Source organism: Myxocyprinus asiaticus, chromosome 4, assembly GCF_019703515.2.
Source record: "Myxocyprinus asiaticus isolate MX2 ecotype Aquarium Trade chromosome 4, UBuf_Myxa_2, whole genome shotgun sequence".
Lineage (NCBI taxonomy): Eukaryota > Metazoa > Chordata > Actinopteri > Cypriniformes > Catostomidae > Myxocyprinus > Myxocyprinus asiaticus.
In genome coordinates, this window is record NC_059347.1 from 46,507,395 (window position 1) to 46,534,829 (window position 27,435).

Here is a 27,435-nt window from a genome sequence, read left to right on the forward strand (position 1 = left end):
AGCTAAGTTTCTAAACATGACACTGGCATCATTCATGTGTAAATGTGTAATGTTTTGGTTCCTGACATCAGAAATCTAAGGATTTCAAAACGAGATGTATTTAGATCTTGGTATCGATAATCCTTTTAATCTGAGGAGCAAGTCTTCAGTTTTGAAAATAACAGTATGTTTTACTAGTACAATTAACTATTTTTTTTTCTCAAAATATTTTGACATTTTGATTGCTTATAATATGACCCCTTTGAAGTTTATGATTTTAAAGGTCCCGTTTGAGAGTTAGAGATGGTTTAAATTACTGTGTCTGGATGGAAACATTTAATGTTTTAAGACAAACAGGATGCTAGTCATATCTTTATTTGGGCACAAGACACCTGTCCTAATAAACAGCCATTTGTTTTAAAATGAGGAACAGAAATTCCTTGGCTGAAGTCTTAAGTAGGTTTTCTTTCCACTGTGACTGACACTGTAAGATTTCAGAGAGGTTTAGTTCTCTGTGAGAGTTCAATGCTGTGGAACGTCTCTAACTGAAGATGGAAGGATCTCTGTTCATTTGCTGTTACGACATATGCAAAGAATCAAATAAAGCAGCTTCATCAGAGTGGCTGAGGTTCAGTTCTGTATCTAGAGTTGTCTATGTGTATACAGTATATGAGGATGTGTGTGTGATTGAGGTTTGTTTGTGAGAACGAGCAGCTGTGCTAGGGCTCTGTCAGTTAGGATCAGCTATGATGTCAACCTGAGACATCCTGTCCACTCCCTGTGGCTTTGTTTGACTTAATCTTTACAGAACCAATAAAACATTTAAAATAATATACAATTTGTATAATTTGTATTATTATTAATTAATTTATTATTCTTAATTATGTTCTTTGTCAATACCTATTGTATTTTAATAGCCACAATATTAAAACTTAAATTAAAAAATTGAACTCTCTCTCCTTCTGTCTGTCTCACTCTTTCTTTCTCTCTCTGCAGGTATGCTAGTTCAGGACTTGACCGACAAGCAGGGGCATCAATGAGGAAGGTAAACCACATGCACATATATGTTGAGATAATTCCACTGTTATACTCCCATAAAATTCTGTATCATTAGTGTGATGAGAATACATGTAATGAGAATGAGAATGTATGTACTGAAAATACATATAGTGTTGGCAACATAAATTAAAGACACAACCACAACCTTTAAAATGAAGCGAGGAGAGTATCTTTGAACTTTGCCACTTGCTGATGCATCATCGTGGGAGAATACACTGCGGTAGTGAGAAATAAGTTGATGAACACCAGTTTTTTTTTTTTTTCAGGTTGGCATGTTGTTTGTACATTCAGATATTTTTAATGTTTGTAATTAAATTGTCATCACACAAAAATTTTTGCATTGTTTATGTGAAAGAATGAGCACAAGTTTGTCCAAGTTAAACAATGTTAAAGTTTTAAAATAGAATTTAATCATGATTTTTAAGTAGAAATCTTCACTGCCATGGTTCAAGGTTTAATGAGAATAACATGATTTGAATCCTTTTTCTCTTTGTTCCTCATGTCTGTTTCCTCTCCAATTTCTAGTCTATGCACTATGCCTCTCTGAGGACCAAGCCCAAGAAAAAAAGCAAAGGTACGAGGGCGAGATGTGCTCACAAAGGCTTCTGGTTTTACTTACATTGTACATTGTTTATTTATGTTTTATTAAACATAATTGTTGTTATTTATTACATTGTGTTGTGTTTGTCAGCCTTATCATAGCTTTGTATTTTTCTGTTGTATGTGGTTGCCATTATATTCTTTGTGTGCGTGTGTGTGTGTGTGTGTGTGTGTGTGTGTGTGTGTGTGTGTGTGTGTGTGTAGGTTCCCTAAGTAGTGCCAGCAGGAGGCGTATTGCTTGCAAAGATTTGGGTCATGGCGACTGTGAAGGCTGGTTATGGAAAAAGAAAGATGCCACTGGCTACTTCACACAGAAATGGAAGAAGTACTGGTTCGTTCTCAAAGACTCCAACCTGTATTGGTACACCAACCAAAACGTAAGGAAACAAATGTACTCACTCTTTTACTGTACTTTTTTTTTCTTTTTGTATATTTCGGTGTGTTGTATTTCACTTCATACAGATCTCATTTCTAGAGTAATGTTTCTGGAACCAAGCTCAACAGCTGAACAGCCAATCAGTTATTTCATCCAATTATTACCGATAATTGTTTCCTCTATAGAACACAATTATAATTTATCAGCATTCATCTCGAGTCAGTATCCACAGTCTAACACTGGTAGCCAAGTCATCCCTGTTTCCTTAGATTTAGAGATCTATGCTGTTGTCATGTAAGTGCTGTAGTTGTGCCATATTTGTGATGCAGAAATTATTTCTCCTGTTTTCTTTCATGTTTTTCTCAGGATGAGAAAGCAGAGGGCTTCATCAGCCTGCCAGAGTTTCGGATAGACAGAGCAATCGAGTGCAGGAGGAAACAGTGAGTGTTAAAGACAACAATAATCACTCTTACTCTGTTGTACTGGGTTTGCTGGGTTTTGGGTGCGTCTATGTTTGAAACCCACTGGCTAGAGGAAACTGGGTCACCACAAAACTGCTGAACTCTGTTTTACACACACACACACACACACACACACACACACACACACACACACACACACACACATATTGATGTGCCTATTCTTATGAGGACTCTCCATAGACATAATGATTTTTATACTGTACGAACTATAGATTCTATCCCCTAACCCTAACCCTACCCCTAAACCTAACCCTCACAAACAACTTGTATTTTTACATTTTCCAAAAAACATTGTTTAGTATGTTTTTTTTAAGCGATTTGAATTATGAGGACACTAGAAAGGTCCTCATAAACCACATTTGTAGCATAATACCCTTGTATTTACCAGTTTGTAACCTAAAAGAATGTCCTCATAAACCACCCAAACCAGCCCACACACACAGACACACACACACACACACACACACACACACACACACACACACACACTGATTCAGTGTATATTAGTTACTTGTGTCTAAATGATTGTCTCTTTTTTTCTCTTTTTGTTTTGGCTTCAGTGCCTTCAAAGCATGTCATCCCAAAATTAAAAGTTTCTTTTTTGCTACTGATCATTTGGAAGAGATGAACAGGTACGTGGTTTCGGAGCCCTTTACTCTTCAATCCCCCCACCCTGCCTCACCCTTCTATTTCCTCTGATGTCTATATTTCCTGTTTCAGGTGGATGAATCGGTTAGGACTGGCTGCGATTGGATACACACCTGATGATCCAGTACCACGTCCAGATGAAGGTGAGATCGCATTTTGTGATGATATCATAATCCCAAAATGCTGTGCTGTCACGGACTCTAGTTTTGTACATCATTCCATTAATTCTGATGTGTTTAAGCTAAATGAAAAGCCTAGTCTTATAATGCTGTTGTCATGTACAGTACATGTGATTCTGATGTCATTGTTCAGATTACTGGAGTGAAAGTGACCAGGACGAGGTGGATGGGTCCATGACACTCAAACAGGAAGCCACGTACCACCACAACACCTCTGTTAGTACAAACACATACACGTAAACACACTCAAACACACATGTACTGTATATATGAGCACATATGCCTATATTCAGGTAAGAACAGTCTCTTAGGTCAGAATCTGAATGCTTGACTAAAGCATTGCAAGAATGCAGTCCTGTTCATTCTGTACATACTTACATGTGTTCTTGTGTTACTGTGGCGGTACCAAACCTCTGTACTCCAGAAGATAACAGAGTTACCTTCAATTGTCTGGATGTTTTATTAATCAGATAGCCAGTTTTAAACATGTTAACAGTTTAGAATATGCTATTCAGTTAACTTAACTTTTGCTTTGTCATGAAAGTAGCTGACCTGAAAGAGAAAACTGACAATAGAAGTTTACACAAATGTCTAATATAGTGTCCCTTGCAGCAACACTTAAGACCACAATATACTCTATGCAAGTATGTAAATGCAGACATTTCTAGCAACACAAGCTTAATTTCCAAAATTCCAAAATATGTCAGCCGAAAATCATAACACAATAAAAGTATGTGATGCATTCTTAACATTGCCACAAAGGGTGCTATAGAGGCCAGTAGTGTGAACTGTCCACTTTTACGGTGAGTTTTCTCTTTCAAGTCAACTACTGTCAGATTGAAGTGAATATTTCTGAGCAAGTCAGTTAAAGTCAAAGAATAGCATCTTACCTGAATAATAACATCCAGTTTAATGGCACAGACTTTTGAAGGTAACTCTATCACCCCCTTGAGTACAGAGGTTTGGTACCGCCACAGTAATGCAAGACGTATGTTAAAGGGATTTTTTTAGTTCACCCAAAAAATGAAAATTTTCTCACTATTTAATCACCCTCATGCCATCCCAGATGTGTATGACTTTCCTTCTTCTGCTGAACTCAAACAAAGATTTTTAGAAGAATATCTCAGCTCTGTAGGTCCTCACAATGCACGTGAATGTACCAATATTCTGAAACAAAAAAAGCACACGAAGGCAGCATAAAAGTAATCCAGAAGACTCCAGTGGTTAAATCCATATCTTCAGAAATGATCGAATTGTAGGTGAGAAACTTAATATTTAAGTCCTTTTTTACTTTAGATTCTCCTCCCTGCCCAGTAGGTGGCGATATGCACGAAGAATGTGAATGGTCAAAAACAAAAGAAGAAAAATGTGAAAGTGAAAGTGGAGATTGATAGTAAAAATATATTGATCTGTTTCTCACCCACACTCATATCGCTTCTGAAGATATGGATTAAACCACTGGAGTCATATGCATTACTTTTATGATGCCTTTATGTGCTTTTGGAACTTCAAAATTTTGGTACCTATTCACTTGCATTGTGAGGACCAACAGAGCTGAAATATACTTCTAAAAATCTTTGTTTGTGTTCAGCATTAAAAATAAAGTCATACACATCTGGGATGGCATGAGGATGAGTAAATGATGAGAGAATTTTAACTTTTGGATGAACTATTCCTTTAAGTAGGGTGCGAATTACTGGGGTTTCCGGAAGGAACCGGAGACCCCCCCCGGAAGGACCCGGAGACACAGTGGAAAGCTATTTTGCGATTAATCTGATTGCAATCTGAGCTAAACAAGATCTGAGCAGATCCCTTCCTGTTCACTGTAACTCTGCCTCAGCACACACTTTAAACCCTGTAACTCCGCACTTCAAGCCCTCGCACCTCGACCCCTTCAAAGTCAATGGTAAAAAAACGGAGACCCCCCCAAATGTCAGTGTGTAATTCGCACTATGCCTTTAAGCACGTTCAGCCAGACCTGCATTGGCCGAGTGCTCGTATCTACTTATGTGAGGTATGTTTCTGGCCTTAGAAAGCAATAGTATATCCCTGCTGGAAAATCCAGCTTAAACTGGTAGATGTGTTTTGGAACATAGTAGCTGGTCCAAGCTGGTCCTTAGCTGGTCCAAGCTGTTACTAAGATGGTCCAAGCTGGTCATGAGCTGGTCCAAGTTAGTCATGAGCTGGTCCAAGCTGGTCCTTAGCTGGTCGACCAGCTACCATCTTCCAAAAACCAGCTTGATCACCTTGAGCTGGTATGACAAGCTTGTAGCTAGTCTAAGCTGGTCTCCCAGCTTGGACCAGCTAATGACCATCTTGGACCAGCTAAAGACCAGCTTGGACCAGCTAATGACCAGCTCGGACCAGCTTGGACCAGCTACCAGCTTAAGCTGGATTTTCCATTAGGGATATGTTGCGCTCTGATTCATTTCAGAATACAGTGATTGCGTTCACGTATCTGCATACTGTGTCTTACTATCATCTTGTACATCTACTGTAGCTTTCTCACTGACAATAGACTTAGATTATGATCAGTTATTCTGTTGTCCTCAGGCGCCTTCGACTAGTCCATTTCCTGAGCGTCATTTCTCCAGCGGCTCCACATTTTCGCATTCCTCTGCTGAGGAGTCACATTCTTCTTGCCGATCCTCTCATCGAGAGCGTCGCTCATGGCAGGACCTGATTGAAACTCCCCTGACCAGCACTGGCCTACACTACCTGCAGACGGCAGAAGAGGAGGAGCCTGTTCTGCTTTCACATGACCAGCACCGGCAGGCCACACTCCCTGCCCAGCGCCGCTGTCCTCTGGAACGCGACGGACCGTTTCCGTTGACTGACAGTGAGGAGTCCCGTCCCCGCCATCACACCCACAAACAGCGCAGCCAGAGCCTCCCACGCCACCGCGAGGCTCACGGGGGACACTCACACCGCAGCTCACGCTCACATGCACATGTGCACACACATGGCACTCTAAGGCCAAGAACTCATCTCCATGATGAAGAGGAGGAAGAGGAGGTGGAAAAGGAGGTACGGAAACCCAGCAGCAGGAGACCTGAGACTGAAGAAAAAGTGGCCGATGGCACTGATGGTCTGCAGGAGTTGTACCGATCACTGGAGCAGGCCAGCCTCTCCGCTTTCGGCCAGCAAAGACCTTCCACCAAACAAGAGTTCAGACGCTCCTTCATCAAACGCAGTAATGACCCTACCACTAATGAACGACTGCACCGCATCCGGGTTCTCCGCTCCACACTGAAGGTATGCAAACAAATAAAGTAATACAGATCAAAGATCAAATCCAGAGAATTAATCTAGAGGACTTCTGTAAACAAATCTTGAGGATACAATATCTTTAACAATTTTTCACATTATAAACATTTCCAGCTTGACTCATGAATATTAATAAGGTGACATAACATATACCAGCAGAGCTAACTGATTTGCTGAAAGGCATGTTAGTGGGCTCCAACCATAGTAGGATTACCACTTGTGTGTTCGTTTAGTTCATTGCTAATACCATGCTTGGTATTAAAAGTCGTTGTTTTTTTATTGCCAACTGGTCTTTGTTATCACCTGTTATGCTCCATAAAGCAGATTTATCCCAGCCTTTATTTATGATAATAAATAATGTTTCAGTGACACCATCAGAGAATGAATAATTTCAAATGAGTCAGCCAATCAGATGCTGTCTTGTATTTTTGGACAAAAAAAAATAATAATTGAGGATCTAAGCTGTGTCCCAATGACAAAAACTAGACCAGACTACACTCTCTGCATGTACACTTTGTACTATGCACAATGCCATCTAGTGTATGAATTTGCTAAGTGTAGTATCATCTCAAATGGAACATTTACACCATATCTACATAAAGTTTTTTTTACTACACTGAAGCATTTACAGATTTTCAACTGATGGAAGTGATGTTACAAATGTAAGAGATGTGTTACTGCTAGCTTTAACACGCTAGCCAATTTCAGGTCAACGTTTATATCTCAAACAATGCACATATTCACACAGCGTGGGGTGATGGTAAAGCATTCAACTCACATTTGCAAGGTGCTGTCTTTAAAGAATTCGCCATTATGGCAATTTTTTTGTCAAGCCAGCATCGCGGCCAGGTAAACACGGCCCTTTAGCTAAGTGGGGCAAGCTGCAACCGCTAAGTGCATGAAGTGTCCAACATTCCACACTCCATTAATTCAGTTGAAGAAGAATTGGGTCATTATATAATTGCGGGAACATTTCATATATGTGGGATACGTATATATTTAATGCATTATATAGTACCAATGCTTAAATTCTTAGTACATAATTATATTTTTCCAAATCACAATTTGTTGGAAAAGCCATCTCTTCTGTTCAGAAAGAAAGTGTGTATGACATAAAACCTTGGTATTCAGCAGTCCGATTTTGAAGAGTTGGTCACTCTACTTTGCACATATGCATGAAAATGACCTCAAACATAAATTATTTTCATACTTCTGCCTTTATATATATTAGATTATCAAGACATTTTATTCACTCAAAAAGTACTAAGTTTTCATTGTGATATACCTCATTTTATGTTCGCCTGAGAAATCATTGTCAGCTACTTTACCCATCTGAAAAACTAATTTCAGAAAGGAACAGTTTCCCAATGTCATATGACTTGCACAACGTGGTGTAATTTCTTTAGGAAACACAAAGATGAAGGATTTAAAGTTATGTTCTTTCTCTTAAATATTTGTTAAAAGCCAAGCCTGGTTCAAGAGTGGATTAATTGACTGTCAACAGCGTACATTACCAAATGGCACAGAATAGTGCAGAAGTATGCGATTTGGCACACAGCTCTAGAGTTAGTTTTGATCACACTTTCTTCCTTGTTCTTTTTTACTCATATAAATATTTCTCTCACTCTTGACCCCCAGGCAAAGGAGGGCGACTTGGCGATAATCAGCCAGGTGCTGGATGAACCTTGTTTGACCTCACGGAAGTTTTGCGAATGGAAGCAACGTAACCACGAGCTCTTCCTGGATATCTGTGAGTTTAGCTCCGCCCCTCTGGAACCGCCCAGTGATTCCAATGACCTTTCACCTCTCTCACCAACGCTGATGATGCACACTCACTCTTTCATAGAAACGCATGTGTGAAACACACTCTCATGCACACATTGAACTAACAATCACATGCTAATATACAGACAGGAAGATATACAAATAACTTGAATTGTGTGTTGCAAACTCACATACACATATTAACATTTGCACACATACACTATGAAAAACACTGTGTATGTAAACTGTCCTCACTTTTCCTCGATGGAGGACCTGATACTGCCCTCCTCCTGATCACGAGCGATATCAGATTGAACCAATACACTGTAAGACGAATCTCAAAGAACTGACCCAGCCTCCAAAACTCAGACCGTAGGCACGTCACTATCTTGCGGTCATTTGTGCTGACCTGACACTGAGAGATGACTCATAAACTGCTCCTCAGACACACCATGGAAGTGTCACAGCAGAGAGAAAAGTGTTAGCTGCACATATATGGCTCATTACAGACTCTGTACAATATGTTTCATCATGGGAACAATTTGGGATGTTTGGAAGAAAGGCCCCCTGAGGTGCCCTAGTGCATGCCTGAAGAATCATATTTTCAGATTAATTGACCACCAGTTGAACAAAATAGGATGGTATATAAAAATAATCTATTATTTTTGTCTCTGATTGGAGTAAAGGAAATCTTTATATATATATATATATATATATATATATATATATATATATATATATATATATATATATATATATATATATATCTTCCGAAGATTTTGTTCATTCATTTATTTGATTTTTATTTTTTATTTTTTATTTTCCTTCCCTCGGAATGCTGCAGGAAGAGCACTCATGTAGCTATGGGCAACAGGCTTCACTCTGTTACCAAGCAACACCGCCCTACTGTGTTACTCTATACAACTCTCAAAGCAAGCAAGAGTGTTGGAAAGTGAGTGTGTATGTGTGCGTGTGTGTACTTGTGAGTATGTGTGTATTAGAGATGAGTGATAGACAGAAAGCGGGTGAGACAGATTCTTTGAGAATTTTATGACATACGTGTTTAGATATGAGAAAAGATTAACTACTGGCAGGTAGTAAAGTGTTTATTATGGCTTCTTTAGAATAATTATATTATATCATGCATGGTTTAAAAAATAATATATGCTATCAGGCCAGAGAACAGTCTGTATATAAGAACATATTATTTGCATAGCTGCATCCTCTGTTTAAAACTGTGAATTGTACTTGTGAATGCAATCTTTTGACTCTGCAAATGCAGAACCTTTCTACTCTCTATTTTTTTCTACAAAAAAAGATGACAAAAGATGAAAAGCTTTGCTTCTCTGATGTTATGACTGTTTTTGCTTCTTTCCGGGTCTTTGCTGGTCATTACCTCTAAGCTATGGGCTTCATTCAGGTTGCTAGTTTTTAGTTTTCTGATGTATGCATCCCTTAGACAAACTCCATGAGCCAAAAACTATAGTTTTGTTATCCCGTTTACAATTCTAGAGGTCAGTGGCCCAGTATTCCAGAATTCCAAAGCAAGTGGCAGAGAATTTGAGATTTCCAAATAAATCAACAAATCAATTGGTTAATTCCCGGCTGTGGAGTGCCAAACATCCCCTTGCTCAATGTTGTGTGTGTGTGTGTGTGTGTGTGTATTTTCATTTGTCCCCATTAAAATGTCATTGAGACATTTGTTTTCGCACAGCCCTGCATATGTGCTCAATGTTACAGTTGTTTGATTGTCACTTTTTTATAATCTTGTGGGATGTATTTTAATTGAATAGAATGTAATCATTCAATGGCCTGTTTATTGTATATCTCATTGGAATAGCCAGACACACACACTCACTACCCAAACACAATGGTTTCATGTCCTTCGTCGATCCTTTCTTACCAAAGCGACTTTCAGAAACACATCTGCCCACTAAAGTTACTGTTTTGATTATTCATTTTATGTTGAATGTTTGTTAGCTGTGTACATTCATTTCATGGTGTGTGTGTCTGTGTGTGTGTTGCATGTGTGTGTGTGTTATCCAGGCCATCGGGGATTCACTGTGGTTTTAAGGGCATGTCCCCCCCCCCCCCCCCCACACGGCTATGCTGTATAAGGTGTAAGTTGCACTGCAACATTGAGACAGAACATATTGCTCTTTTTTCAAGGTTCTCTTTCAAAAATTCCCCTTCTGTATATTAAACACCAGGAAGAGCCTGATATTTATTCACAATATTATTCAGAGCTAACCCTCTTTGCTTTCAGAAATATAAATACATATATAAATGAAAATATATATATATATATATATATATATATATATATATATATATATATATATATATATATATATATATATATAACAGATTATAAAATGTTAAACTAATAAACTGAGTTCTCTGCACTCTGAATCTGTGTGTTGTGTTTAATGACATTATTTTAAAGGGCTCATAATAGGGATAGAAATAAGAGTTATGCACTATATACGTTTCAGAACTGACAACTTTCTCCCCAGTCCAAAAAAGACAAACTATTAAAATTAAGATGCAAAGAAGGTTTATTCTGAACTTCTCCCAGTTTTAGATGTCAAACAAATACAATACATTAACATATAACTGCCCACTTTTATGCACCAGTGTTGCATATTCTGTGTTCATCAGTTTAACTTGCCAAGTCACAATAAAGATGAAGTAAAGTGGATTATTTCTTTAAACCAAAACGAGATATTCTTCCAGTTGGCATATAACTAGTTGTGGGAACAGGGTACAACGGGGCTAAAGGCACACCTTAAGGAAAATTTGCTTTTTTTCTGGTCACAATATATATCAAGATTCAAGAAATAAATTAATTTTTATTGAATACTGTTGGAGCAACATAATTTGTGTGAAAAGAAATAACAACAGAAGGTTGTTTTGAATAAAATCAGAGAATATTTAATAGTGTTTTCAATAAAAATAAAAAGGGGGGGGGGGGGCTATAACACACACACACACATTTATATATTAGGGCTGCACAATTGATTAAAATATTAATATAATTAATGACATTGTGTGATTATTAAACCGCAAAGGGCTATGACGATTTAATTTAATTCATAGATAAATCAAGCTGTTCACTTCAAAGTCTATGTACGCTGCCCTGTCCTGTCTGTATTGTGTATAAGCATTATTACAGTGTATTAAGAGCAGTTCTGTGCTACACAACTCCATCTCCTGCTCAGGGTAACAGATGTGCTCCATTCAGTTCCGTGTGCTGAGCGCATCATTTTAAAGCGCTCCAGATTCACTTTAATTTCACTTTTGCATACTTCCAAGTATGTTTGAACACTACATGTTAATATACAAATACAAATAATTCAACCCATGGCATTTATGTACAGCGGAGGAGATGTTAAAATGAGGAGCACATTATAGTGAGGAGGAGTATATTGCTTCATTTATATATTTGTTTTCTGTTAATTTACGAAATCCATGGTTATGACTATTTTTAAAAGCTAAGCTATATTAAACAAATGTCTCAGTGTAATACTTTAATACTAAGTAATAATGTAGGCCTACTCCAGTGTAACGCATAAAAACCAAAACATCCACTATGCAGAGGACTAGATACACTACGTCATTGCGCTACAGTCTGCAGCGAGGACCCTCTTGGAATTATTATTTATTTTATTTTTTTCAACTTATAAGTAAAAATAAGGTCTGTGCTAAACAGCACTTGAAGATAATTGGACGTTTAACCCACAATTTAAATTACACACGAACGTGAATTTTGAAGCCGCCATGTTTTTTTAAAATGATGTTGCTAACGAGTTGCTAAATAAAGACTACAAATACCACAAGCATGTGAGTGAATCTGCCTGACGAAACGGAAAACCATAGTAGTTCTTATCTAGCAGCTTGTTAGCAACATACTCTTTTTCTAAAATTCACGTTTGGGGTATGACTGTGTGTAACTATTGTAGAACAAAACGTCCAAGACCCCAGTTCACTCATAAATCCAAAACTGCCATTATAAAAAGGAAAATCCAGAGGGAACCCATGGCTCGAAAATGCTAATTCTCTTTTGGGTTTTTAAACTACAACCTGAGCAGCTCTAGTATAGTTTTATAATATAATATAATATAATATAATATAATATAATATAATATAATATAATATAATATTCAATCAAGAATACCATCAAAAATATTCTCTCGCGTTTCTGAGGGCTTTTCTTACTCCTCCTGCTTTCCAAAGTGAGAGTAAAGGGGGGCGTGACGGCATGGCGGCCAAGGTGAGTTACTCCAGTATGAGTTAGTCCAACTGATCATGTGTAGTTTATAATGTGATCATAATGATGCATGAATGCAGCCCCCCCCCCAATGTTTAAGCCAAATCTATGCCCTTGCTCACTAGTGGTCTGTCTCACACACATTGGCTGTGTCTTGAAACCTTACAATTGAGCTGCTCACCTAGACTGCATTTTTGGCCATCAAACGTGCCCTATCTAGTTAGGCAGCTCATTATGTTTTGACACACATCCATTCAGCCCTCTGTCTCACTTTCTGTCACTCAAAAGACCCAGGCAGAACAATGTCTTGTCTATTGTACCTCCAGTATTCATAAGTTTGCGCACACTAATGGTTTTCTGTAGCATAATAACTTGGGTGAATTGAATTGGTATCATTACACGTTCTCAACTGCCTTCACTTGCTCCAGTCCATTAAACTATTACTAATGTGCTTAAGGGAAGATCAAGGAGCTGAAAGCACAAGATGAGCGAGCGATGTAATATTTATCATGGAATTTGAATACAGAAATCATTTTCTACCATGGTAATATCAATTTACCATGGCATTATTTCCATAAAACCATCACTTCTGCCTCAGAGTAGTAGCAAAGCTTAAAACTCCCCTTTTATAATGACATATATTATTGTAATATTTTCTCTCTTTTTATACAACTCTTTCCCAGTATGTTTCACAGTATTTGCTGGGTTGCGGGATTCTAGAGAAGTTGATGCCTCATATCATGTGTCAAGATCATGAACTGAATGGAATGTTCCACATTCAGTACAAGTTAAGCTCAACTGGCAGCACTTGCATAATGTACTGTAACCGTGTAACCGCACTGTAACCATGATTTTTTTTAATTATTATTATTTTTTAAATAGACAAGGTTTAAAGGTGCACATAGTAAGTATTTGTTCATGTCATCTTGGAATAACACTGACACTTAGTAGCGTGGATGCAGCATCATTCAAACACAATAGTTTTCAGTTAAAGATAGTTTTGCAGAAATTCACTAATCACAGTCAATCGTGATTAAATGTAATCCATGAGTGAAAGTGTCCAATAACATGGTGGTTACTGGGATTAAGATGAACTGATGAGGTGTGTTTTGTCCTCAGATTCTGAAGTATGCAGCAGTTCCTGCTGCTGCTGCTGTTGTGGGTTTGGACTCCATCAGAATTTATACCATGAGTGAGAACAACAGCAAGGAGCTGATCTCACCCGGAGAGGTTAGACACAGGCTCTGTTCACAATGGCATACTACAATGCTAACTAGTATTATTTCAGCAGTATGCAAATCTTCTGTATGCATTAAATATCTGGATCACATACATGTACCAAATTTACCAAAATGCACAGTATATGACAGGTCACTCTGTGCGGAATACTGTATCCCAAAATGCAATGTACTCCACTTTCCATTTCCAGTGTGATGAATTAACCGGAAGTAATATCAAGTGTGATTTTTAACATTTCCTTCTTAAACTCGTTATTTGATCTGACTGCCAAGACAGACACTAGTCATGATCATATGACAACAATGTTGCAGCATACTACTGTTTGATATGTACACTGATGAGGCAAAATGTTATGACCACCTTCCTAATATGCTGTTGGCCACCAAAATAGTGCCGACCCGCCGAGCATGGACTCTACAAGACCCTTGAAGGTGTCCTGTGGTATCTGGCCTTATTGTAGAAGTAGATCTGGCACTACTTTACCCACTCACAAGGTGCATGGATAGAAACAACAAGAATGGAACAGAGAAATACAGCAACACTTGCAGTGATAAACTTTATTGGACTTTAAAATAAATAACACAACCAATGTGTTTCAGCACATATGCCTTCATCAGGGTTAGACAAAGACATATACATTTAAAACATCTTTGACCAATGAAAGCACACTTAAACAAGCAATCATATTGGGCTCAACAAACATATAAACATAGAAAATCATCAACATAAGAACCGTCATAATTACAAAAACTCCAAAGAAAAATCCTCATTCATCCCCCTTGGAAATACACTTTTAAAGTAAAAAATACAAAACACTTCTCTCTTTTTCCTCACAAGGTCAATATCCCCAACTCTCGTACTAGGTTTTATATGTTCAATACCCAAAAAGAAAAAGGATGATAATGGATGATTGAATTCATAAAAGTGTCTTGCAGTGGGACTGTTTTTATCATTCCTTATTATTGCGCTTCTTTGTTCTGTCATTCGCTCCTTTAAAGGGCGAGATGTTTCTCAAAACAAAGCTTTTACACGGACATTGAATAATGTTGATCACATTTCTAGTTTTGCATGTTATTAAACTTTATATGTCTATACGATTGTCATTTATAGGATGATTGAAGAATTTCACATTTTTGGTAAATTGACAGTGCAATTGCCACATTTGAAGTTACCTGTTGGAATTTGACCTGTAAGAGTATTAAACTAAGTTTCTTTTAATAGACAGGCTTTAACAACTCTTATGAGTAACCAGTGGTATATTTTTGAATGTATCCTTCAGTCAAATCACTCTGAAGGACATACCAGTGTTTTTGTATTACATTTTTAATATTAATATTTTTTGGAGTATAAGTAGTACAAAAAATCAGGTCTGGGTTGGGTCTAGATGTTTTTTTTAGGAGCCAAATACATTTCCCGACTTTTTGATTTTGTTTTTTTAACCGCATTATGTAACCAATCTTCCCTATAATTTAATTCTTTAAATTTGGATAACATGTTCTTTTTTCTTTCTCAAAGTCACCATTGTCCTCACAGACAGTCTTCAGTCTATCTTCAGCTCGCGCTAATGATCTGCTCTTGTCTCTGATGCGCGTTTGCAACAACCGGGCTTCCCTCGATATTGCGGAGCGCAGACCTCAAAACTGATGTGACCAATTTCAATTCTAGTGAGACTTTTCTAGTTTAAAACATTACGGAGGAAGTCAAGTCAAACCTCTCAAACAGTAGGCAGCCCTAACATGCCAAACAGCACTGAGGAGGAAAAGAGCAACACTTTGCTATGCACAATTTTTTTTTCATTATACATCATCACCTTTACAAAATTGTTTTACGATTTTACATGAGTAAAAGTAACTGTTATATTTTGACAAAATGTTATAGTTTCATATGAAATAATCTAAAGGTAGAATCTATTAGACCTCATTTTATATCAACAGTGGCAGTTTTAGTTAAAGTTTCAAGATGTGTGTCAGCTAGTATTTATTTTTTCATAAATACTATAATTTGTTATTATTATTATTATTTAAGACTAACTACACTGACCTAACCATGGTAATGAGGAGCCTTTCCTCCTGTGTAATTTGTATGTTCTGTTTGAATTATGTTTGAAATTAGGAAACAAACGGCATAAAAATGGGCTCATGTAAGTAAATATGTTCATACATTTTTAAAAGGGGGAGACATCAACAACAAAAATAATGTCACTTGATGCATGTCCTTGTACTTGAAAACCATGAACAAAACTATCCAACATAAAAGGTAATGCGACCCAGAATACATTAAATACAGGTTACGTTTTTACTATGGTGGGTTGCCACTTGATTTCCAGTGGGTCATGAAGCAAAACCAGCTGAGAACCACTGAGTTAAAGGTACAGACAGGAGCAGTCTGGCTGTGCTATCGCACACCTACAGTATATGTTAATTGTTAATAATCATAGGACATTACTTTAAAAACTCACACAGCTGATGTTATTTTTCATTTAGTAGTTAAAATAACATGCTATGCTAACATGTAAACTAACATGCTTTATTTATATAACATGTTATAGTTACATGCTATTTTTTAATCATGTTTATCATTCGGTTTACTATTATAATTCTGTTAGCTTTCTTATTGATTCTATTTATTTTATTTATTTTCAAAAGGGAGACTTTTTTTACACATACTTCAATTTAAAAAAATGGTTTCAAGTTTCAATTATAATAAAGTGTTTGTTCAACCAACCAAAAAAAAAAAACCCTTCTGTTTTCACTCCTTTAAGGGTCATTGTAACTGATAATAATTGTGTAATACCGTATGCCGTGATACAGTGAAACCGTGATATTTTCTGAGACGGTTATCGTACCATGAAAATCTCATACTGTTGCAACCCTAGTTATACACGGTAACCTTAAGGATGTAACATCAGTCAAGAGCACATGTGAGGAGTTGGATGGGTGGCTGAGGGAGTGGACAAGACAGGCCTCCCAGGAAGATTTAAGGCATGGATTTACCAGCACGGGATATTGCCAAGGAGATGGTTGGGGCTGCCGAGAAGCCTAAGCAGCATTGCCCTGTATGGAAACACCTGTAAACTTAGACTGCCCTTGAAGTCCATTGAGGAGGAGATCAAGGTTATGCGAATTAGGGAGGTGCTTCAATACCGCGAGTCAGCCAACCCAAATGTCTCTGGTGCGGGGGTAGCTGTCAAGACCGGCAGGAAGTATAGATCAGAGGTAGCAGTGGATCAGGCAGAATCACGACTACGCCATGGACTCCTGGTGGGGGCAGTGGCCAGGGGAAGAGCTGGACTGGGAACATTTATAACTCCCAATTATGACAGAGCGCAGGGAAAGGAAAGATGGAAACTCATCCAGGATGAGGTGAGAGCAGCAGTTGAAGAGGGGAGGTCCAGCAGAGCAGTGGGAATGAGACAGCAAGGCATCTTGGCGAGATGGGAACAAGTTGTGGAGAGAAAGATCATGTAGTCTGACCTCTGAAGGACCGAACCACACCGTATCAAGTTCCTGATCCAGGCAGTCTACAATGTCCTCCCAAGTCCATCAAATCTGCACCAGTGGAACCTGGTGGATTCACCGCAGTGCCCTCTTTGCCCAAGGAAGGGGACCCTTGAGAACATCCTGAGCTGTTGCCCAAGGGCACTCGATGAAGGAAGGTATCGGTGGTGGCACGACCAGGTGCTCAAGACCATAGTAGAGGCCATCTACAGTGCCATTAACAGCAGCCGGAAAGACAATCTAGCAAAACCAGCAATCAGCTTCATCAAGGCTGGAGAGAAGCCGAGTAAAACATCTAAAGCGGCAGCAGGGCTTTTATACACAGTTCAGAACTGGCAGCAGAGCTTTTATACACCGCTCAGAACTGGCAGCTGATGGTGGACCTCGGAAGGCAACTTAAGTTCCCACAGCATGTTGCCAAAACAATTCTCAGGCCTGATATTGTGCTGGTGTCGGAGGGAACCAAGAACACAGTTATGCTGGAGCTCACTGTGCTTTGGGAGGAGAATATGGAGGAGGCTTACGAAAGGAAACATGAAAGGTATGAGAGCCTAGTCAGCGATTGCCATAGACAAGGTTGGAGGGCAAGGTGCTTACCAGTAGCATTCGGGTACAGAGGTTTTGCTGGGAAATCCCTCTGCAGGGCCTATACTGTACTTGAACCATCAGAAACAGAACAGAGGCAGCAGAGACAGCCTCGAGGTGGCTATGGATTAAGAGGACAGATTCGTGGAAAATTGCTGCTAGGGCCTGATCAACCTCAGCTGGGTCGCCTGGGTGAGGGTGTCTGATCAAAGACCCAAAACACCCAAGGACCTCAGGAAACATCATTGAAGATCTGCCCTAGCTTAGCATCAGATGATGTTTAACTACAACCTCAAGAAGACATCTTAACTCATTAGTGAACTTTTTGGTAGGATCACATTTTAGTTTCTCATAAAAAATTATTCCGTTTTACACTCTCTGGACTGCATTTCACCTATATTAAATGCAAGTCTGCTCTTCAAACAATTTGATTGTTTGTGAAGTTAACAAATTATCGCATCTCTATTTCTCTCTCTCTCGTTCCAGTTGTCTATCTACTCTCCAGATCGTCCTGCTATGCATTTCATGGAAGAGCAGCCTGGTCTACTGCAGATGGGTCTGGGGGTTGTTAACTCAAGATGGCGCAGAGTATGGCTGCTGTGTTGTGAGCTCCGACACAACATAGTAGTGTTTTGTTTGTTTTGTTCACAATTCTTATGTTTTTTTGTCTTGGATGTTGTCTGCCTTATTGTCTATGACAGACAAACACTTTTGGACATTGGTTCAGCAATTTCACATCGTAAACCGGACTTCAAATTCCTCAATGCCGACCCGCTGTTTACAAACATGCAAGCGGAGCCCTTTGTCTGGGCAGTCCGGACGCAGAAACGCAAAAGGAAAAGGGGAAACAGAGCCGGTGTTCTTATCAGAGTAAGACACCGCACAAATCGACCCCTGCTACCCACTATTCTACTGGCAAATGTTCAGTCTCTGGATAACAAGCTCTGCGAGCTGAAAGCGTGGATCTCTTTCCAATGAGAGACGAGGGACTGCTGTATTATCTGCCTTACGGAAACTTGGATGTCTGCGGAGAATCCAGACTCAGCCATTGAACCCGCGGGGTTCTCCGTGCACCGAGCGGACAGAGCGAAAGACCTCTCAGGTAAAAGCAGAGGTGGTGGTGTATGTTTTATGATCAACAAATCCTGGTGTGATCAGAGGAACGTTCATTCTATCAAGTCTTTCTGCTCTCCTGATCTGGAATTTCTCATGCTTCTGTGTCGACCATTCTGGCTACCGAGGGAATTCACAGAGGTCATTATCACAGCTGTGTACATTCCCCCACAAGCCGACACAGACCGGGCACTCAAGGAACTGTACGGGATTATAAGTGAGCAGGAAACCGCGCACCCTGCGGCCGCATTCATTGTGACCGGGAATTTTAATAAAGCCAGTTTCAGAACAGTCGCACCAAAATACCTCCAGCACATTAGTTTCAACACACGAGGGGACCGGGTTTTGGACCATTGCTACTCTCCCTTCCGGGATGGCTACAAATCCCTCCCCTGCCCACCATTTGGCAAATCGGACCACTCTTCCATTCTGCTTCTGCCCGCTTACAGGCAGAAACTGAAACAGGAAGCACCCACCCTCAGAACGATCCAGTGCTGGTCGGACCAGTCAGACTCTACGCTACAGGACTGTTTTGATCACACGGACTGGGAGATGTTCCGGTCCGCCTCTGATGACGACATCAAGCTTTACGCTGATAGCGTAATGTGTTTCATCAAAAAGTGCGTGGAGGACGTGGTTCCGACCAGAACAATACGGATCTATCTGAACCAGAAACCATGGATAAATAGCGATGTTCGCGCGGCACTTAATGTGCGGACCTCCGCTTTTAATTCCGGGAACGCGGAGGAGCATAAACAAGCCAGTTATGCCCTCCGAAAAACTATCAGAACAGCAAAACGTCAGTACAGGAGCAAGATTGAAGGACAGTTTAACACCACCAACTCTAGAAGTATGTGGCAGGGAATTAACATCATCACGGACTTTAAAGGGAATAAAAACTCCGTCATGAACACCGCTGCCTCTCTCCCGGATGAGCTAAATACTTTTTATGCTCGTTTTGAGGGAAATAACACCGCCCTCGCGGAGAGAGCTCTCGTGGCCGAAGCTACAGAGGTTAGTTCACTCTCCGTCTCTGTAGTGGATGTAACCCGATCCTTCCGACGGGTGAATATCCGCAAAGCCGCGGGCCCAGACGGCGTTCCGGGCCGCGTCATCAGAGCGTGCGTGAACCAGCTGGCTGGTGTTTTTACAGACATTTTCAACCTTTCCCTCTCTTTGTCTGTAATCCCCACATGCTTTAATACATCCACCATTGTGCCTGTTCCAAAGCAATCAAAAATAATTTGCTTAAATGACTGGCGTCGTGTTGCTCTGACCCCCATCATCAACAAATGCATTTGAGAGACTAATCAGAGATTACATTTGCTCTGTGCTGCCTCTCTCTCTTGACCCATTGCAGTTTGCTTACCGCAACAACCGCTCCACTGATGATGCTATTGCATCTACAATACACACTGCTCTCTCCCACCTGGAAAAAAGAACACTTATGTGAGAATGCTGTTTGTAGACTACAGCTCAGCATTCAACACCATAGTGCCCTCCAAGCTAGATGAGAAACTCCGGGCTCTGGGCTTAAACAGCTCACTGTGCAGCTGGATCCTGGACTTCCTGTCAAGCAGACGCCAGGTGGTTAGAATAGGCAGCAACATCTCCTCATCACTGACCCTCAACACTGGAGCCCCACAGGGCTGTGTTCTCAGCCCACTCTTGTATTCCTTGTACACACATGACTGTGTGGCAACACATAGCTCCAATGCCATCATTAAGTTTGCTGATGACACGACGGTGGTAGGTCTGATCACTGACAATGATGAAACAGCCTACAGAGAGGAGGTGCACACTCTGACACACTGGTGTCAGGAGCACAACCTCTCCCTCAATGTCAGTAAGACAAAGGAGCTTGTGGTGGACTTCAGGAGAAAAGATAGAGAACACAGTCCCATCACCATCAATGGAGCACCAGTGGAGAGTCAGCAGCTTCAAGTTCCTGGGTGTCCGCATCACTGAGGAACTCATATGGTCCATCCACACTGAAGTCATTGTGAAGAAGGCTCATCAGCGCCTCTTCTTCCTGAGACGGCTGAGGAAGTTTGGAATGAACCGCAACATCCTCACACGGTTCTACACCTGCACTGTAGAGAGCATACTGACTGGCTGCATCTCCGCCTGGTACGGCAATAGCACCGCCCACAACTGCAAAGCACTGCAAAGGGTGGTGCGAACTGCCAGACACATCATCGGAGGTGAGCTTCCCTCCCTGCAGGAAATATATACCAGGCGGTGTGTGAAAAAAGCTTGGAAGATCATCAGAGACTCCAGCCACCCGAGCCATGGGCTGTTCTCACTGCAACCATCAGGCAGGCGGTATCGCAGCATCAGGACCTGCACCAGCCATCTCCATGACAGCTTCTTCCCCCAAGCAATCAGACTTTTGAACTCTTGATCTCCCACGATCAAAATACATCAGCACTGCACTTTATTATTATTACTACTCTTACTCACATATCTCACACCGGACTGTCATAAATTATATTATTATTATATTATATTCTCTCTTAACAACTTACTATCAACCGACAGCCTGAATGTCAATACAGTACAATACAACCTACTGTACATTCTATATATACTACTATATATATTTTTTTATATATTTTTTCTTTTTATTGAATAATGTGTATCTATATTGTGCGTATTGTATACTGTACAGTGTATGTTATTATTTGTATATTGTTGTGTGTAATTATGTGTATAACAGATGTTTAAATTGTGCTGTGTTAATTTGATGTTATTGTAAATTGGTATATGTCTCACCTATGTCTCATCACTGTCACAACTGCTATGCTGATCGGAACTGCACCCAAGAATTTCACACACCATTGCACTTGTGTATATGGCTGTGTGACAATAAAGTGATTTGATTTGATTGATTTGATTTGTGAGAGTGGGCCTGCAGCCATATGTCAGAGCAGTGCAGGTCTGATATATATGCTAATACAAACACCATTCTGTCCCTCTGTGATAATGTACTGGGACTGTGAGTTTCTGAAAGATTATCTATTATTATTCTCTGTTATGATTTTGAGTCTCTTTTTTACAGAGTGGTTTCACTTCAGTTAAAGTTGGAGTTACATCTGTTTACCAGGCAGGGGAAGGTGTATGCTATGTGTTCAGGAGTATTGGAGGGAGAGGAAACTTCTGTAAGCCTGACCTTTAACCCTTTCTTCGTTGTTAGACACATACCACTTTCTTCGAGATCCACCCCCGGGCTTCCTGCCTAGAGTGGGTGTCATCATTGTGTCTGGATTGGGTGGCCTCATTTTGGCGCGCAAGAGTAAGCTAAGCATCTTTGAGGCTTCTAATAGAATAAACAGAGTGTTTAACATGCATCTCTGTACTTTTTACTGTTTATCTGTGTGAATGTGTGCTGTCATCCAGGCTCTCGTTTAAAGAGGATTGTAGTACCTCTTGCTCTGGTGACTGTAGGTACTGCAGTGTGATACCCCACACAGACTGTTACTCTCTCTCTCTCTCTCTCTCTCTCTCTTTCAGAAATATACATTTTTACAAAGGCTTAGTGTAAATTTCACTCAAGCCTAAGGAAATCTTTACTCCCTCACAGTTTTTTTTTTTTTTTTTTTTTTGCTTTTCTCCTTCCCTCTCTCTGCTTAATAGATCACTGGGAAAAATGTGTACACTGTCAGTTTATCTATTGCCTCAGTGTTTAAATCTAAACCAAAGAAAGACTACATCATGCCTGCTGTTAGTGTGAAGGTAAACAATATGCACTTGCTTATTAAAGCTCATGTTATTTGGCCATTGTTATTCAATATTTAAGGGCCTTACCATGTTGCAGACCTATTTTGGATGCTTTATAATATAGACCATATATAACAATTTTGCTTTCTTTCTTTCTAATCAGCTGCTTCTGCTCCTGTAACAAAAGCACTTCCTGAACTCACACCCAAGTCTGAGCTGGCACCTGCTGTTTTTGTTGAGGAAGTTACATCAATATCAAAAGTTGTCCCAGCAGTTGCTATTACTCCAGTAACTGATGTTGTGTCAGAAGTTGCCCCAAATGAATCTGCCAGTGTGCCAGCAGTGCAAGAACTGCCTTCTGTTGTTGAAGTGGCATCTGAAATTGTGGTTTCACACTCTGAACCTAAAAGTACCTCAGAACCTGCCCTTGAATCTGCCCAAACTGTTGAAATAACCCCTGTCTTGAATAGAGGAATTGCCCCAACTACAGACATTTCCCCTGAACCTGCTCTTGAAACAGTCTTAGTTGTAGAAACTACCCCTGATCCTGTTCCTGAAGCTGCACCAACTACAGATATTTCCCCTGAACCTGCTCTTGAAACAACCTCAGTTGTAGAACCTACCCCTGAGCCTGATGTTGAAACTGTCGCAACTGCAGATATCACCCCACCCGGATCGCCTCAATCCGGGTGGTGGAGGATGAATCCCAGTTGTCTGAGACCATCAACCCACGCATGTTATCACGTGGCTTGTTGAGTGCGTTGCCACGGAGACATAGCGTGTGTGGAGGCTTCATGCCATCCACCGAGGCATCCGCCCCACCAAGAATGAACCACATTATAGTGACAATGAGGAGGTTATCCCATGTGACTCTACCCTCCCTCGCAACTGGGCCAATTTGGTTGCTTAGGAGACCTGGCTGGAGTCACTCAGCACGCCCTGGGATTTGAACTAGCGAACTCCAGGGGTGGTAGCCAGCGTCTTTTACCACTGGGCTACCCAGGCCCCCTGTCACTTCAAGTATTGAGTTCCTCAAATGCATTCAAACTAAATTGCATTATACATAGCTTTCGCCATGAAACTTTAATTGACAAGGTCCTCGGAACGTCAGAGCTCAAAGAAATTCTGAGTTTAACACTGGAAATAACAACGTTGTCATTCATGTACACTCATCTTGTAAATATGATCATTTTTACATGACTTGAAGCCAGCATAAGCACTTTTGTCTTCTTCACTTACTAATATTCCCCCTCTTCTTCCATCACAGTGAATAAAATGCTTTGTTCCTAACCCTGCTCTACTCGATCATGGTCAGGCTAATCCAGAGGATGCAGACATGTACAGCACAAGAAACTGAATGAGTGATTTCATCAGAGAGAAAGATGGATGAAAGAGTTAACTGAAATGGAAGTATATGTTATGACATTTTAAAATATGTGCCATAATTCCAATACTCTTTGATTGCTATGATTCAGACTGATGCACAGATGTGGTAGAAGGTACTGTTATGTGATTCTTTCTTTGTGATGTCTCACTCTTAAGAGAAGTTTCTTACCTCAGCTGCAGTTATATCAAACACACAGGGCCATATTTGTGTTAACTCACTTTATTTACATTGTGTTTATTACCTCTTTCTTAGCATGACACTACAGAGGAATAGTGTAATCTGAGGACAATTCAGGGTTAACCATTCTGACCTTATTACCTGTAGGAAAAGGTTTGCACTCATTTTGTACTGTGAAAAAAATATTAAATTGAAAACTGGACCACACCAAAAATTTATTTTTATATGAACAAAAACATTTGAAGTATTCATGTTTATTTTCTAAAATACATTTTTACTGGGGTTAGGAGTAAATGTAGCAAGGCTTATCAACGTAATCTTTTAGTCAGACTGCATTTATTTGATAGTTGAAAAAGTATTACTAATAAGAATAAAATAATCTATGCAGTTGAGTCTGTCAAAGAGTTCTCAACCCATTACAAAATGGTACACCATTATAGTTTTTAAAGGTCAGACACAAGACCCCATGACAAATGCTTTTCAACTGTGGGATGCTTAAAGTGTCCAGCATAGTTTTGAACACAGTATATAAGTATTTCACTTTATTTTTCAAATGAAACTTCTAATAAACTAATGGCCTATCACCCCTTTGTGCAATAGAGGAACATCAGATGATAAAAGAATTTAAATGATGTTTTTGAGTACAAATTTTCATATTTCCCAAATAAAATTTCCATTATTACTTTTTCAAACAAAGGTCCATAATCTTATTAAACCAATAACAAAAAGCTTTTATTCTGTGGGAAAAAAGTAAAATATATTTGAACAAAAAATAATCATGACTCATTTACACAAATAAAATCCAACCTACTGAACTCAAATCAGCTTCACAAAATACTGGCTAGCAACATTATTGGCCTTGACACATTCGTCATTAGTGCTGACTAATTTTGCATGATTATTTTTGCGATGTCTCATTGACTGCTTTTATTTTTTTTATTCCATCCATTACTCTTGGTCGGAGGCTTCCATAAATATTTAGTTTACATAGGGTTATGTTCTACCTAAGTTTAACGGTGCAACGTTCAAATATTTAGTAGTGCGTAAATTGTGATTTAGTGCCCATTTACGCCACAACTAGGCTAAGTTTGAATTTACGCACAGCTGGTGCAACCGACCCCTGGTGCAGGGTGGGTACCATCTGACCAGACACACAGGTGTCCCGTTGACAGGCAGGACAGCAATGTGTTCAAAAATAACATCTACCACAGCTTGTGATTCAGCCCTTAGGGAGAGAGAACTACCTATTACCACGACAGCTCGTTCCAAAACCTACTGAGCTTCTTCACTCCCTACTGCCTACATAGGTAGCATCCTAACAGTTATGGACAAGTAACTGATTTGGAATGCTGTACATAGGCAACAACTCTCTTAATGGGCTCATGCACATCACATACACAGGCTGCATCCGAAAGTTGAAAATGGCAGCTTTTGGAGGCTGTATAGAGGTAGGTAGGCATAAAGGCACATTCTGTCTAATGAGATGCCTTCATCTGGTCAGTTTTTAAAGACAGCATAAATTCAGCCTTTGATATCCTATGATCCTGCATGTGCGGTTTGCTGGTTGATCGTTTGTTTATTCTTTTTAACTTATGACTTCATATCTTGCAAGAAATAAGCTTTGTTTATAAATATTTGCTTATGTCTAAAGCTCACTTGAAATAATTTTAGATCATAAGACATGATAATAGTGTGCCTAGGGAGGCTGTCTGAAATCAGCGTCCTTATGAGGTGCCTGTTAAAAGGAATATTCCGGTTCAATACAAGTTAAGCTCAATCAACAGCACTAGTGGCATAATTTTGATTACCACAAAAATTAATTTTGACTTGCCCCTCCACTGTGTTACAGTGAGGCACTTCCAATGGACGTGAATGGGGCCAATTTATGAACATTAAAATACTTCTTCAAAAGTTTAGCGACAAGACAAACAATATTTGTGTAAACATGATTTTTGTGTGATAAAATCACTTACTAACCTTTTCTGTGTAAAGTTTTAGCCAATTTTACAAATTCGTTGCCATGATGATGTAATGTCAACAAACCCTAAAACGACTGTAAAAATGACAATTTAATCAACTATACAGCTCAAATAATACATGAGTTTTAACAGAATTAATGTGTTTTTATAAAATTATATGCATCACAGTTCTGCATTTAAACCAAAAACTGGCCCCATTCACTTCCACTTAAGTGCCTCATTGTAATCATGATTTTGTGGTAATTATGCCACAATGCTGTCAACTGAGTTTAACTTGTATTAAACCTGGAATATTCCTTTAAAGGAATAGTTGACCCAAAAATGAAAATTCTCTCATCATTTACTCGCCCTCATGCCATTCCAGATGTGTATGACTTTCTTTCTTCTGCTGAACTCAAATTAAGATTTTTTGAATAATTTATTTTGTTCCATAGAGTGCAAGTAAACGGGTGCCAAAATTTTGAAGCTCCAAAAAACATGTCAGCATAAAAGTAATCCATACCTCTTCAGTGGTTAAATAAATGTCTTCAGAAGCGATATGATAGGTGTGAGTGAGAAAGACATTTTCACATTCTTCTTGTGTTTTAGGTGATTCACATTCTTCATGCGTATTGCCCATTACTGGGCAGGGAGAAGAATTTCAAGCAAACAATTTTGATCCGTTTCTTTCCCAGACCAAACATATCACTTCTGAAAATATGGATTAAAACACTGGAGTCATATGGATTAGTTTTATGATGCCTTTATGTGCTTTTTGGAGCGTCAAAATTTTGGCACCCATTCCCTTGCACTGTATGCACCTACAGAGCTGACATATTCTTCTTAAACTCATAATTTGTGTTCTGCAGAAGAAAGTAAGTCATACACATCTGGGATGGCATGAGGGTGAGTAAATGATGAGAGAATTTTTATTATGGGGTGAACTCTACCTTTAAGTCTTTGACTGACTGTGCACTGAGGTATCAAGAGCGTTTGGACACAGCCATAGTGCTTCTCACTCAAAAACTATTAGTCCAACTGAATTTGACATTTTTATGTTGTTGAGCTACTCACTTTCATGTTGTTCCAAACATGTATGACTTTCTTCTGTGGATCACAAAAGATGATGTTAGGC

At 39.5% G+C, this 27,435-nt stretch overlaps 1 protein-coding gene and 1 pseudogene across 2 annotated transcripts in view; both read left to right on the forward strand.

The window, feature by feature from the left end:
- The window catches only part of LOC127434724 (connector enhancer of kinase suppressor of ras 2-like), a 59,635-nt gene extending 50,600 nt beyond the window's left edge, over positions 1–9,035 (forward strand). For both annotated transcript variants that reach the window (XM_051687674.1, XM_051687665.1), the window contains exons 15-23: positions 976–1,024; positions 1,564–1,612; positions 1,843–2,015; positions 2,381–2,454; positions 3,057–3,128; positions 3,217–3,287; positions 3,457–3,539; positions 5,877–6,578; positions 8,229–9,035. In XM_051687674.1, the coding sequence (XP_051543634.1) occupies positions 976–1,024; positions 1,564–1,612; positions 1,843–2,015; positions 2,381–2,454; positions 3,057–3,128; positions 3,217–3,287; positions 3,457–3,539; positions 5,877–6,578; positions 8,229–8,450 (1,495 nt within the window). In that variant the 3' untranslated portion in view covers positions 8,451–9,035. The remainder of the gene's footprint in view (positions 1–975; positions 1,025–1,563; positions 1,613–1,842; positions 2,016–2,380; positions 2,455–3,056; positions 3,129–3,216; positions 3,288–3,456; positions 3,540–5,876; positions 6,579–8,228) is intronic.
- A 3,580-nt stretch (positions 9,036–12,615) lies between these two features.
- LOC127439769 (uncharacterized) lies at positions 12,616–26,913 on the forward strand (annotated as a pseudogene).
- Positions 26,914–27,435: the final 522 nt, after the last annotated feature.